This window comes from Pongo abelii, chromosome 12, assembly GCF_028885655.2.
Source record: "Pongo abelii isolate AG06213 chromosome 12, NHGRI_mPonAbe1-v2.0_pri, whole genome shotgun sequence".
NCBI classification, from domain to species: domain Eukaryota; kingdom Metazoa; phylum Chordata; class Mammalia; order Primates; family Hominidae; genus Pongo; species Pongo abelii.
In genome coordinates this window covers 112,504,757-112,519,144 of record NC_071997.2, presented here as the reverse complement: position 1 = coordinate 112,519,144, position 14,388 = coordinate 112,504,757, and the positions used below count along the sequence as shown (strand labels likewise).

General features: G+C 34.2%; 1 protein-coding gene across 32 annotated transcripts in view; it reads right to left on the bottom strand.

Annotated features, from left to right (window-relative positions):
* The window catches only part of PUM2 (pumilio RNA binding family member 2), a 104,814-nt gene that overhangs the window by 21,082 nt on the left and 69,344 nt on the right, over positions 1–14,388 (bottom strand). For 21 of the 32 annotated variants that reach the window (XM_063713762.1, XM_024242812.3, XM_054548342.2 and 18 more), the window contains one exon: positions 10,290–10,526. The exons of the other annotated variants lie outside the window; for them this stretch is intronic. In XM_063713762.1, the coding sequence (XP_063569832.1) occupies positions 10,290–10,526 (237 nt within the window). The remainder of the gene's footprint in view (positions 1–10,289; positions 10,527–14,388) is intronic. 32 annotated transcript variants of the gene reach the window in all.

Here is a 14,388-nt window from a genome sequence, read left to right as displayed (position 1 = left end):
TTTTTTTTTTTTCTTTTAAGAGACGGAGTCTTGCTCTGCCACCCAGGCTGGAGTGCAGTGGCACGATCTCGGCTCACTGCAACCTCTGCCTCCTGGGTTCTAGCAATTCTCCTGCCTCAGCCTCCAGAGTAGCTGCAACCACAGGCGCAGGCTGCCATGCCCGGCTAATTTTTTTGTATTTTAGTAGAGACGGGGTTTCACCATGTTGCCCAGGCTGGTCTCGAACTCCTGAGCTCAGGCAATCCACCCACTTCGGCCTTCCTAAGTGCTAGGATTACAGGTGTGAGCCACCGCACCTGGCCTAGCTGGAATACTTAATGTCATATACATTTAATATAGTTCAGGCACACAGGGTGAATGCTGAAATAAAAATATACAACAGAAGTTACAGGAATATTTCTTTCCAGATTAATATATAAATGACTCAAATGTGTGGGGCATTTTCATTTTTTCCCCTCAGAATTTAAAATTTTTTGTATGTCTATTGCATTTAAAGTATAAATCTTTTTTTATGTTTCTGAAATGTGGCAGGTGGTTGCACTATTATTTTATGATGCATCATTTGAACACTGCTGTATGAGAATGCTATCCTCTTAATAGCCTATGAGGCAGACATATCTCCATTTTACTTGTGAGATAACAGCTTAGAGAACCTAAATAACTTATCCAAGAAAGCACAGCTAATAATTAGGCTGAATTTTTGTTTACCATTATGTCTAAAAAATTCATGTAAAGTTGTCAGTCATACTCTGCTACGCTTCCTAGAGAATGTTTAATCTCACATGCCATTCTTTAGTCTGCAAAATGACTGAAGCTACATGAGGTACAAACTGAAGAAAATTTTAATAATAATAATAATAATTATTATTATTTTTGAGACAGAGTCCCGCTCTGTCGCCCAGGCTGGAGTGCAGTGGTGTGGTCTCAGCTCACTGCAAGCTCCGCCTCCTGGGTTCAAGCCATTCTCCTGCCTCAGCCTCCCAAGTAGCTGGGACTACAGGCGCCCGCCATCACGCCTGGCTAATTTTTTTTTAATTTTTAGTAGAGACGGGGTTTCACCATGTTAGCCAGGATGGTCTTGATCTCCTGACCTCGTGATCCACCTGCCTTGGCCTCCCAAAGTGTTGGGATCACAGGCGTGAGAATACTTACAATAACTATACATTTGCCATATAAAGACACAACAATTTTATTGGAGGAAAGACTAAGACTACAATGAGTTTAAAAAAACAAAGTGGGCATATTTAAAAGTATAATCTTCCACATCATTTTAATAGGCTGATATAAAAATATAAACATGTCAAATGTACTACCTTAAAACTGTTAATTTTATGACAATATGCAAGCAAACATTAGATGCAAATTACAGGCCAAGTGTTCTAAAATGCAAAATAAAAATCTGTTGTTTCCGTTTCTATTGCTTGTGATTCTTTTCTATCAGCAATTTTTAAAAATCTTACCTTTTATTATAGTCTCTATTGGCTAAACTTAAAAAAATAAGGCGCAGACTATCACCATACAAGGTATTTAATAATCTCCCCTCATTCATCAAGGAGCATTTAAACAGACTAAGTAATAACATACTTAGTTAACATAACATACAGTCTTCAGACTAGTTATGATATCATTTCCATCAATAACCCACCCTGTCAATTTCCATTACACTATCAAAAGGGGGTAATGTTGTATAGTTTCAAAAATTGCCTCAATTTTTTATCTTTAGTGCAAACTACCTCCTCTTGTGACTGATGGACACGAGAACATTTTTAAAAACTTACCCCTAACCCCACAAAAGATAAGTAGTAGTAGGGTGAGTTCGAGTAGCCTAATAGGAACCTGTTGGCTTTTCCCTGCATAAGTCATATGACCCTGTCAGATTTGGCCTAAATTCTTTTCTTTGGTAATACATTTGGTAATAAGTTAATAAACGAGCAAGCCATATCTGAATTTCCTTTTAAATATTCCAGCTGAGATTTCATGGCCTTTCTGATTGGAGTGAAGAAAAATTATAGGAGCTGGGATTGTTTCTCTTAAACCATAATTACTAAGGATTTATGCAATCTTAAAGCTTGCTTCAAAAGTTATGAATACTGGAATAAATTCTGATCCTACACAAACATTACGGGTACATTTATTATCTCTCTTGATGGGGTCATTGTGGTGGTGGGAAGAGGGCTGAAGAACTGGGAAGGTAAAAAACAAAAAAAAACACACACACACACAAAACAAAAACTCCACAACTGACCGTGAAAACTTCATTTTCATAGTGCAATGTTCTAAAGAGTATGATCTTGGCACACTGAACAAAGAAAACACTGATTGAGAACAGCCAAATAATGCTTTAATATAGTAATCTATGTACGATACCAAGTATTTTTTAAAAAGGAAGTGTCCTTACTCAATAATAAATTCATCAATAAAACAAAGAAACAAAACGACTCAAATTCAATTACCCAAACATTCAATGAAATCTGAGTATTTTTAGTTGTAGAAAAAGGCCTGGGCTTTCTTGTTTCTAATCTAGTGGAGAAAATAAACCTAGAAACAATTCTATTATAATCCAATGTGTGCTAATTTTGGTTCAAAAAACCCATAAAGGAAAATAATTCCAATGAAATCACTATGTTTCTATAGAATAGGATTATGAAATAAAGTGAAATAAGACAAGAACATTACAATCATTATATTGTAACTGCTGTTTTTATCTGTATTTACCACAAAGCTACAAACTCGATGACAGTGAATAAGGATGTTTTTTTCTCCTAGTCAAGCAGAGGCTGGCTTCAATATTGTATTGAACACAGATATCCAATACTGAATAAGTAAAAATTTTAATCACATAAAAATTCTAAAAAGCAGTCTAATAAAACTATAGAAAAGATAAAATAGCAATTACTTTCAGTAATTAGAAATAAAAACAAAACTTGCTATTTATATACTATTTACAGTATTTTAAAGTATTACAAACAAGATTCTTTTTTTTTTTTTTTGAGACAGGGTCTCGATCTGTCACGCCCAGGTTAGAATGCAGTGACATAACGTTGGCTTACTGCAACCTCCGTCCCCTGGGCTCAAGCGATTCTCCCACTTCAGCTTCTCAAGTGGCTGGGACTACAGGCACATGTCATCACACCCGGCTAATTTTTGTATTTTTAATAGAGACAGGGTTTTGCCACATTGCCCAGGCTTGTCTCGAACTCCTGAGCTCAAGCAATACTCCCGCCTCAGCCTCCCAAAATGCTGGGATTACAAGCATGAGCCACTGTACCTAAGATTCTTATCTGATCAGTTTTAACTTAAAATTAGTAATGAAATATTTAAAAGACCCTTAAAGTAAATAGCATTTAATTTGGATTAAAGATCAATTGTTAGCAAGTGAAAAACCACAAAGAAGCCAATACACTGACATTCAAACTCACTTTTTCCACAAAGTCACAATAGGTTAAATTATATTTTACTACAATTTAACAAAAAGTTTACAAAGATGTGAAACATAGGAAACATGGTCCTTTTAATTTATTCAGATAGGTATTAGACATAAAAGCATCCTGACCAGGCATGGTGGCTCACACCTGTAATCCCAGCACTTTGGGAGACCGAGACAAGTGGATCACCTGAGGTCAGGAGTTCAAGACCAGCCTGACCAACACAGTGAAAACCCGTCTCTACTAAAAATACAAAAATTAGCTGGGTGTGGTGGCAGGCGCCTGTAATCTCTGTTACTCAGGAGGCTGAGGCAGGAGAATTGCTTGTACCTGGGAGACAGAGGTTGCAGTGAGCCGAAATCACACCATTGCACTCCAGCTTGGGGGGGCAGAGCAAGACTTCATCGAATGAATGAATGAATGAATGAATGAATGAATGAATGAATAAATAAATAAATAGAAAAGCATCCTTTGAGAAGCAGTACAACATCTGGAATAAGCCAGATAAACGTGGGCTCAAAATTTTGGTTCTGCCTCTTACTAACTTCATGAATATAAGTCACGTAATTTCTTTCAGAATAAAGCGTGTTTGTGTGCATATGTGTATGTGTGGTGAAACAGAAGTCAAAGTTCACTCCCCTTCATTTGGATATTCAACTACTCCTGCCCAAGTCACTGAAACACCTGTTTTTCTCATATACGCCGGAGTGGCAACTTGGTCATTAGGGATCTAAATGAGTAGGTCTATTTCTGGATGCACTACTCTGTTCCGCTGTTCTATTTATTTATCCTTGTGCCAATACCACAGTTTTAGTTACTGTAGCTTTCTAAGTTCTGGTATCTGGCAGTATTAAGTTTTCTAACTTTGCTTTTCAAAACTGTCTTCACTACTTTTGGTTCTGCTTTTCCATTTTCATTTTTTGCATCAGCTTATCAATTTCTTTTTAAAACCTAATTTTATTGATAGCGTTCAATCTTTAGACCAACTAGAAGAAAGCTGGTATCTTTATAATAGGGAGTCTTTCAACCTAAAATACGGTATGTCTTTCCATTTATTTAAGTCATCTGTAACTTCCATCAGCATTTTATAGTTTATAATGTAAAACATCTTGCCCTTCTTCCGCTGGATCCATTCCTAGATATATCACAACAAAACCAACTCCAGTGAAAATATTCTCTACATATAAGAAACAATTTTTCAATGCCATTCCAAGAGATATATGCTACTTTCATTTTTATGTTATTTGGCTAACATTGCAAATCTCTCATGAAGCACATCTGCCTGTATTTTAAAGGCTACCTTTTGATCCTTAGGGTACCTTATAAGCATGGTGGAATGGTGTAAATTACAGGTGAATTCTTGGCAGATTAAAATAATTTTAAAAATAATATCTGCCAGCTTTTAGCAGTAACTACAAATTATTTCAAGTCAGTGTCTCCATGTGGAGGCTACTGAAAATTTCAGTGGGATGAAACTAGTTTTGTGCTGACTATGCAAAGTATAACTATCTGGCTGCCAGGTATTTAATGCCAATAGAATCCCCACAATCATTGTAACGAGCAAAAACTGTTGCCGCACATTTGCAAACTGTTCACATCCTTGTGACGTCTACTACTAGGCATTTTAAACAAGTGGCCCGAGTGATTCTGATGCCAAAACACAGGATCGGATCAAGTATTTTCTAGTCTTAAGTTTGTGATTATCTTAACTAAGTAAATTAACTGGTGAAAACTTTCTCAGACATTAGAACCACAATGTCACTGATAATGTTATTAAAGGATAATAAATAAAAAATTAGTAATCCAAAACAAGTACAACCAAGATCAAGACATTTTTATACAGAAAACCAAACATCACAAATTCTTCCATACAACTAGTAATGTAATTTCTTCATAACATTATTTCCTACTCATCAGCAAATAAATTACTTCTAGGTCTACCAGAGGGTTGTAGCTGTTTTTCAATTTATATTAACATGAGAACCTGTAAGTAAGATTCTGTTGAGAGTCGGGTGTGCTGCTCTATACACAGTCCCTAAATTGCCTGCCTTAGATTAACAAGTATTCTTATTACAAATAAGAAGTACAAATATAACATATGTGCTTAGACAAGTATTTTTATCTAAATCTCAAGAATAACTAAACTGAGAAAGGAACCTAAAAAGCTGGTAATCCTATACATACTTTAACCAAAGAAAAGCATAACTTATACCATAATGAGGTAATCATTAGATTCTGAGAGGCTAATTAGAATAAGTTATTTATATACTTTGTAAAATTGTTCAGTTTCTATAGAATAGGATAATGGAAAAATGAAGAATAGTATCACGAGTCAGAATTGGATGCTAGCCTTAATTCTGTTATTTACTGGTTTGGGAAAGTCTATTAATCAACTGATCTTTAATTTCTTCACCTTTAATGAACAAACCACTCTGACAGTCTATGCCAACAATTAGGATGAAACGAAATAATGAATATGAAGGTGCTTTAAAAAAAAACTATCGAATGCTATTCAGTTACAGAGAACTGTAACTGCTAAAGGATAACAGTATTTTCAGTGAATGCTTCAAATAATTCATATTGTTTTCTGCTTTCATTAATGACTATATGTGAAACTCAGAAAAATGGCAGGTGGCCTTACTATCAACTTTGCTGTACTAATTTTACTTCTCTGAATATTTTATTATAAGAGAAGCACAAGACTAAGTCTGCCAAAGGCCAGCAATTTTAACAGAATGATTCTAAAAATTTATAATATCTTGCCTATTATTAAAATTTTCTGTAACTGGAAGACAGGTTATGAAATTTTATAATCCACAGCAAACTAAAGCACAGCTGTTTACTTGCTGAATACATGACATTCTTCAGACTTGATAGTCCCCTTTCAATAAATTTTACTGAGTTCAAAGCCCACATTACACTTTAGCACCCTTTTTCTTAAGAAAAAAATAGCTAGTTGAAAAATGAAGAGGTACAGGGCAAGAAGCCATTAGTTTGTCAAAACCTAAGTTAAATAACAAAAATACAAACACTGCTTTATACCTAGTAAGTTCCACATCAATCAAATTACTATGAGCATAAAGACTGGAGTTAAAAAAATTATCAACACTATATTTAAAAAGTTTATTAGAAGAAGGAAAACAAGGAAAGAACTAGTCGGCTAACTCCAGGTAGAAAAATAAGGCAATACCAGAAATATTTAATGTTCTTCACAAGCAGTGAAGCATCTCAAAAAAAAAAAAAAAAATGCTGACTTCTATCCTAGACAATGATGTATAAAACAACTGTAGGTAAACTGCCCCCCTCTTATAGATTAATACAACATGAGAACATAACTCAATATTTAATATTGAACCTGAAGCCCAGAATTTTACACTGTTCTCTGCATTTCAGGGTAAAAACTATTCATCTTAAAATCATTCTCTCTCCAAGTTGTCAACAGGAGACGCAACATAAAGGGGCTCCAAGGGGCCAAAGAAGGTGTAATTTTAGAATCAAAAATAGATATAAAATTGATGTCTTACACTGCAATGAACTGAAACATATCAATTATCCCCAAAATCTACCCATTTGTAGATAACAATGAGGATAAAAACACATGAGTCACCTTTAAAAGTTGCTAGGGCATCAACGTTATTCTGAAAGTAAAGGAAAGAATCATGCATTATTCTGACTCTTACATGAACTGTCTTTCAAGGTAACCTTACAACTGATGAGGGATAGCTATTCTTCTTTATAGAAAAGTTCCAGATAATAAATGAATAAAGAATGACACAATTAACAAACTACCATTTTGCAACCTCTGGAAAAAAAAATCATCAAAGGCTGCTAAAACCATTAGGTGGATCAGGCTGGTCATCTCACAATGGAGACAACCAAACACATGTCTCCTGATACGGTACAACAAAAAGTAACAGAACCCCATGTTGTCAAAATAAACCAACCAACCCATAAACTATCTGACCAAGCCTCTGGATCGAATTCCAGTTTACAGGAAAGAGATATAGGAACGTTTTAAATACTACTATGGGGAAGCAATCGGCAAGGTCAAGAGTGTGGGAAAATCAATAGGACAAAGTTTCTTCATCAAATAAATGGAAAAGGGAAAAAAAGATGAAGGAAAAACAATTACACATTAAGACATATCAAACAAATGCAATGTATGAACCTTATTTTGACTGTGATTCAAATGGAACAATTGTTAAAGACATTTAAGTCAATTAGGAAGATTAGAGTTAATAAGAAATTATTTTAAAATGTATGATATACTGTAGTTATTGTTTTGAAATAGAACCTCAGATATTACACAATAAAAGATGGAAGAATAAAATTTTTTCATGCATCTAACTTTATTAGAATAAGCAACAGAGTTGCAAATTTGAACAAGTGTTTTAGATTTTTATAAAATTAACACCCCAAAACTATGCACTGAAATTCTTATACTTCAATCCAAAAGTGATTACTAGTCATCCCGCTAAAAATACATGTGTTGATTATAAGCCTACTATCTTAAAAAATGAAAACTTTTTTTTTTTGAAAGACAGCACAAACTGTTTCTACTGGGCATTTTCTGTGAATCTCAAATAACTAATACTAACAAAGGAACATACTTTGGGGATGCAGATCTCAAGCCTTACAGGTAACTGTAATGGTTGTAACATTCACATCTTAAAATAAAATCTCCCAGGAAAATAATCTGGAATTAATTCCAACCAATTCTAATGAGAATTGAGAGAACTTATCTCTATCTTATGATTTCATATTCTTGATATGTGAGCTCAGTAAAATTACTTAAAAAATATGCAAATTCCATAGGTCTTTTATACTATCAGCCTTGAGACTTGATTCATAAAGAAATCCACTTCATGGGTACATAATTAAAATATTTTTCTTTTTTTTGATTGGACAGCCTTGCATCATGATCCATTCATAGGGAAGTGCAGAGTAGATTATTTCCCTGAATAGTATACAAAAAGAAAATTTATGAAATCCTTCAAGTTATTTTCAATCTGGTATGGGTCTATTTGTTGTTAACAATGTTGCCAGTCATACTACCACTAAAACTATGGGAAACTGGGGGTCACAAAAAGAAAGTAACACAGGTAATTACTAATTCCAATCAGAGGTGTATTAAAATATCAGATTTCAAGCTGAAGCTATGTTAGTCTAAAAGGCAGAATGCTGGCCCAGTGGTGATTATTTCCCATAACTGACCAGAATTCCTTCCCTAAGCATCTATTAGGCTGGTTTCTTCACAACCTAAAGAAAGGTAGAGAAGCACATATCTAGATTGCTGTTTAATCATACAGACATCTAAAAAGTCATTTATATCCGATTTCTAAGCAAGCTATGTAGAACCTATTTACTGCCATTTATACAGGCACTAAAGCACAACACAGCAGTAAGAGCTGAACAAGAATCTGCTCTGAAACTTACCTATGAAGAGATGACAGGACATGACAAAAGCTTAACAATAAAACAAAAAACTATTATGATAGGTCTAATCTTAGGTTTGTTATGTTCCGAATTTTTGTGTCCATTTCATAGGCATGTCTTATGAAGGGAGGATGCCTGAGCAGTAATAACAGAAATCAGGAGCTGAGCAGCTCCTGCGACTTAGATGATAAATGAAGAAAGGTATTAGGCTAAAGATTGGTAAATCCACACATCTAGTACTGCAAAGTGGATCTTAGGGCTCCATTTGAATATATTAATTGGCTGTATATGTTCAGTATCAATACCCCAAATGAGCAAAGGCCCAGAATTTGGGGTGGAAGACCAGAGTCTTTAAAAAAGAAATCTAGCCCACTGTGTGTGCAATAAAGTAAATCAAAATGAACACTGCAACAGATACCTTTGTTACATGGACATTTATTGTATTAGTAAGTTTTTTTGTTTGTTTTTGTTTTCTTTTTTTAAATAGCTATACCCATGTAATTGGAGGGGGTGGTCAAACAATCACTAACTTACAGTACATCTGCTTACAGTAGCAACATTACTTTTTAAAACACAAGCTGATTTAAATCTTTCCAATTACATAAAAGCTGGCTATAGAATCCCTCAGTTTCAGCTGAATAACTAGAATTACAAAAATTCAAAATAAAGTTTTAAAAAAATAATTTCTTTGACAAGATAGGGATTCATACACAGCCTCTGATATCCAAAGCCCTTCAAAACGTATTATCTACATGGATAAATACTTCCTGGAGAGGGAAAAAAGGTAATAACCAATTTAATAATTTGGGGGTGGGAACAATTTTAATATACAAATATAAACAAAGTTTTCAATGCTCCAACTTCAGGGGTACAATAAGCCTAAAACATTTTTTTTCTTTAACACATCCAAAAGAGAAGTATATGGCCCAAGCCTATAAGCTTCCTTAAGTGACAAATACACTAAATTCAAATTCACTGAAATAATTATCTGGTAAAATGGCCAGGCATAGAAAGACCAAAGCAAAAACCAGTGTACTAACCTAGTTCAGTAGCTATGTAACTAATGTTTTTCTTATGGTGTGCAAATCTTTTGATAGTGAAATTTCTCTTTCACTATTATGTTTAAATAGTTGACTTTTCAGATGCTCTAAAACACACAAATCAAAAGCACAGACAAGAAAAAACACACCATTATATTTCATAAAAGAAACATAAGAAACAATAGGGGGGTCTTTACCTCAGTGTACATTAGACCCTCACTTTGAATTTTCAGGAAAGTAGAACTTTTTCAAAAGACTAATATCTAAAAGCAAAAGCAATTTGGCATGTTTTATCCAACATTAAATATTTTACATATATTATAAACACACACACAAACACACATACATGTATACATACAAATAAAAAGGGTTTTGGTTTTTTTTTTACCTAAATGCAAACTGGATGAGGATCCATGTGATGAAAGTGATGGCGGTGGCGTAAGTGAATGTCCTGGAGTTTGGCTTGGCAGAGGCATGCCTATTGGACTTGGAGAGGAGGAAAATCCCAGACTATTGTAAAATGGTTGCCCTATGGGTGCTAGGCTGCTACTAGATCTTTTGTACAAGTCAGAGCTAGTAGATAGAGACTCTCTCCTTGTGGCACTACTACTTGCAGAACTGCCAACTGAAGAAGAAATAAAAAAAACCCTAATTACATACAGTGTTAACTGAATAAAACCTATCCCCAACTCTTCGCTGGGCAATAACAGAAGTGATCACAATAATTATTTTTAGAAACATTTTGGAGAAGATAATTACTGTGATAACTATATATACTAACTTATTAATCATAAAAGGGTATAAATGCACCCCAATAAAGAACCAAATACTTAACAGAGCAGTCATATGATTCATTATTTCACACATATTTACCACTGACACATCTGATTACTGTGCTTTAATACCCTGGTATGATTTATAAACCCTGGAATTGCAAGTTGTCTGCATTAGGACATGCTAGAGATTAAATTCCATTAAGTTTAAATTCTGGTAGTATCCTAATCTCTGAAACCTGCTTCTTAGACTTTAACTCAATGCCAAGAAAAGATTATACAAATAAATAAAATATTAGTACATTTCCTTCACCATTCATATTTAATTTGTCATCTAGCTGTGTTCAAAACATAGCCCTTTAAGTCCATATTGGCCCGAATATTGATCAGTTGTGAAATACAGAGAGCAGCTAACTCAACAGCATTTTTCACACTACACACTCTCCCTTGTTCTTTAACTACATTACAAAGTAACTCAACTTTTTGAAAATTAATAGCTCTCACTGTTATCAAACCAAAGACGTACTTTCACTTATCCCACAGGACTCTTCTACTCCTAAGATGCTAGTACTACTGCCTCCTGAGCCCCTTACTCAAGGCTGATCAGGTTTTTGTCATTTGATAATACACAATTTCTCTTACTTTACATCCCTTAATACACTGCATACCGAATTTTTACTTAATACCGCATGTAACTATTATCCTTCTAATCCTTTTTCCTTTTATAGTGCAGAAAATAAAGGCCATGTAGGCCCTGGTGAGCTAGACATGCTCAGAAGAGCTAATCAAGATCTGGCTGTTAATCAACACCTGTCTGGATAATCAAATTCCACAGCATGCATCTCTAAGGGCTGTCCAAACTCTCAGTTCTCAAGTCTCATTTAAAGCCCATATATTCAAGTATGTTTCCTTCCTATTTCTAAGCACTAGCCTCTTTTAACTGAATAACTTTTACATCTAAGAAAATTTCAAACCACATTTCTGAACCTGCCAAATAAATTTTTAAATGACAAGCTCTATATTCGGACCAATATGGCAATGCTTTTCAAGGAATCTAAGTTTCTATTAAATCTTATTTAACCACAAGTCATATATAAGTAGGTCATACAGGGTATAAAGAAAAAAATTAAGGAGAATACATCATGGGTAGACCAAGGTAAGAGTATAATACAGACGGAAAACTTAATTACGTTGGTTTTGCCAAATTCAAAATTCTATAAAGGGTTAAAAAAACCAGGCTTATGCTACCACATTAGGCAAAAGATTATAATGCTATTCAACCTTTTATACCAGCCAATGCAGTTTCTGAGACTGATCATGTTTTGTTGAAAATTTTACATTTTAAGGTATCATATTAAGAAAATATTAGGTGCCTATATGCATTTTTATTGCAAAAATGAATTATAAGCACACGTAATGAACAGCTATTCTTGAGTTGGTTTTGGTAAAACTGGCAATGTATGCTACATTAACTATGCTAATTTAAAAGGACACTGTCAAAGTGATTTTTCTAAAATATGGCTACATTTTAAATTCCTATTTATTTCAGAAAACAATTTAACTGACAATGAAAAGACAACAGCTCTAATGAGAGCAGCATTATTCCCCTGACAAATAATCCAAGAAACCAGTTTTGACACATGCAATATTATTTTCCTCCAAAAAGGAAAAGTCAAGCCAAACATTTAAAAATAATTCAGAAATAACCTTAAATATAAAGAAGCTGGCTCTTTAAGTTTTACTATATGCCTAAATTATCTCCAACAGTATGACTATGAGATATGAAACAAAGTGTACCTAAGATATCTAAGAGGGTAGACAGACTGCTAATCATTCATCGACTGTGAAAAAAAGGCTAAATTATTAACTTTCAATTGTAACAACACTTTAAAAAATAACAGATCATAGAAAAGATGATTTAAATTATATGTTACGATGTTTAGGCTTCTTGGCCAACTGTATCATAAAATGGGGTATTTAACAATGTTAAACATTAATAATTTCATCATAGAGGTAAGAGAATGACTGTGTATGTTACTTGTATATGTGTATACAGGCACACAATCATATTACGTTTTAGAGCTCATGTAAGTAAGTAATTGCCATAATGTGAAAAGGCAGTGGGCAAACTTGTAAGAGTCCATATGTATAGCACTTGAATAAACTCCCACAAAATGCCCAAGAGGAGGGAGATGATGGACTCTTTACTGGCATTCAGGGGTGGCAATCACTAACGCTCTCTAAAGCAAGGTAAAATGAAGCTCTACAGATTGGAGTCAGAATTGAGTAAGCCATGCTTGTAAATAACGGAGGTGTGAAGGTTAGTTTTGGGGAAACAGGGCATCTATAGTGGACAAAATGTTCATGTCAATCAATCCCTGAAAGGGGGAAAACAGCCCTAACTAAGAAACAAATGGAAATTTGAAAGAATTGAGTAGGGGCCTAGAAATCTGAACCAGACCATCAGTGACATACTACGTGAGAAAGGAAACATGGGGTTTAATCAATATTCTCTTTTTTCTGAATTATTTAGGGCCTATGATTTATAATTTAAAAACTATTTCCACAAGTTTGTTCTTTATGTTACTTGTTCTTCCAGTTTTCCTCAGAATATTTAGGATTCTTTGGAGAAAATGTCCCAATTGTGTTACAAACAAGGAATGAGTCCTATGGGAGTGCGTGAGGTGGACAAAGAGATACACAACTCCAAAAGCAATGAAAAAACTCAAGTACAAAAATGAAAAGATTTAACAATCCCCATGTTCACTGGATTTTCCCTCAGAAATTCTTATGAGCAGTCTTCAGATAATTCTGTGTCAGTCAAATATGACATTCACTTATTGTATTTCATTACAATAAATGAAAAAAGATTCTGCCATCTAAAAGTTTATGGCTGTTCTAGAGCATCCTTCCTGTATATATGAATGATAAAAGTTCAGAAGACACTCCCTTAGAAAACTGGCAAGCATTGTTAATAATGCCTGGCATGTGTTAGTTCTGCAATTTTCCACACCAGAAAAGAATATAATTTGATGTGGTAAGAAAAGAGATGAGAAACAGATATTAAGGACTGTAGCAAGTTATGTTATAGAAACAGAAAATCTCTTGAGGTCCAAATAGCCCTATCCTCATGAAGAAAAGGTTGCCAACTGCACCGATAGAATTGGGTCAGCTATTTTTTCCCTAATGTTTCCTGAGTACTGTGGAAACCTCACAGAATACACCAAGTGTATCAACAAGAAGTCAACGTGGGCCTCTTCTGATTTCACTTAGTTCTTCCTCTACCACAGGATCCAGGAACCAGTTTTGAGTGGGTCAATTATTTAGTGAAGCTATTTAAAATTTTGATTTGTTAAGTGTTATATAAAGCTAAGATACATGAATAGATACCCTTTTAAGTAAATTTTTAGTGACAAAGGCTAACTTATTTAATCTAAAAGATAACCATACTGGTAGCTTCTCAGGGGATTCTGTGTAGAACATTTCATTATTTATACACACACATATGTATTTTTTATATTAGGCCAAATTTAAAAACTGTAATAAACCACCAGCATTTAATAAGAATAAACCATCTAATAAGCACATAAAGATAACTGCTTTAAAATACCAAAAATTTAAGATGGCAAAATATTTGCCTCCACGAACATTAATATTATGTAGTGAATGAAGATGAGCTAATAATTAGTGAATAATATATTGACCCAAATAAAC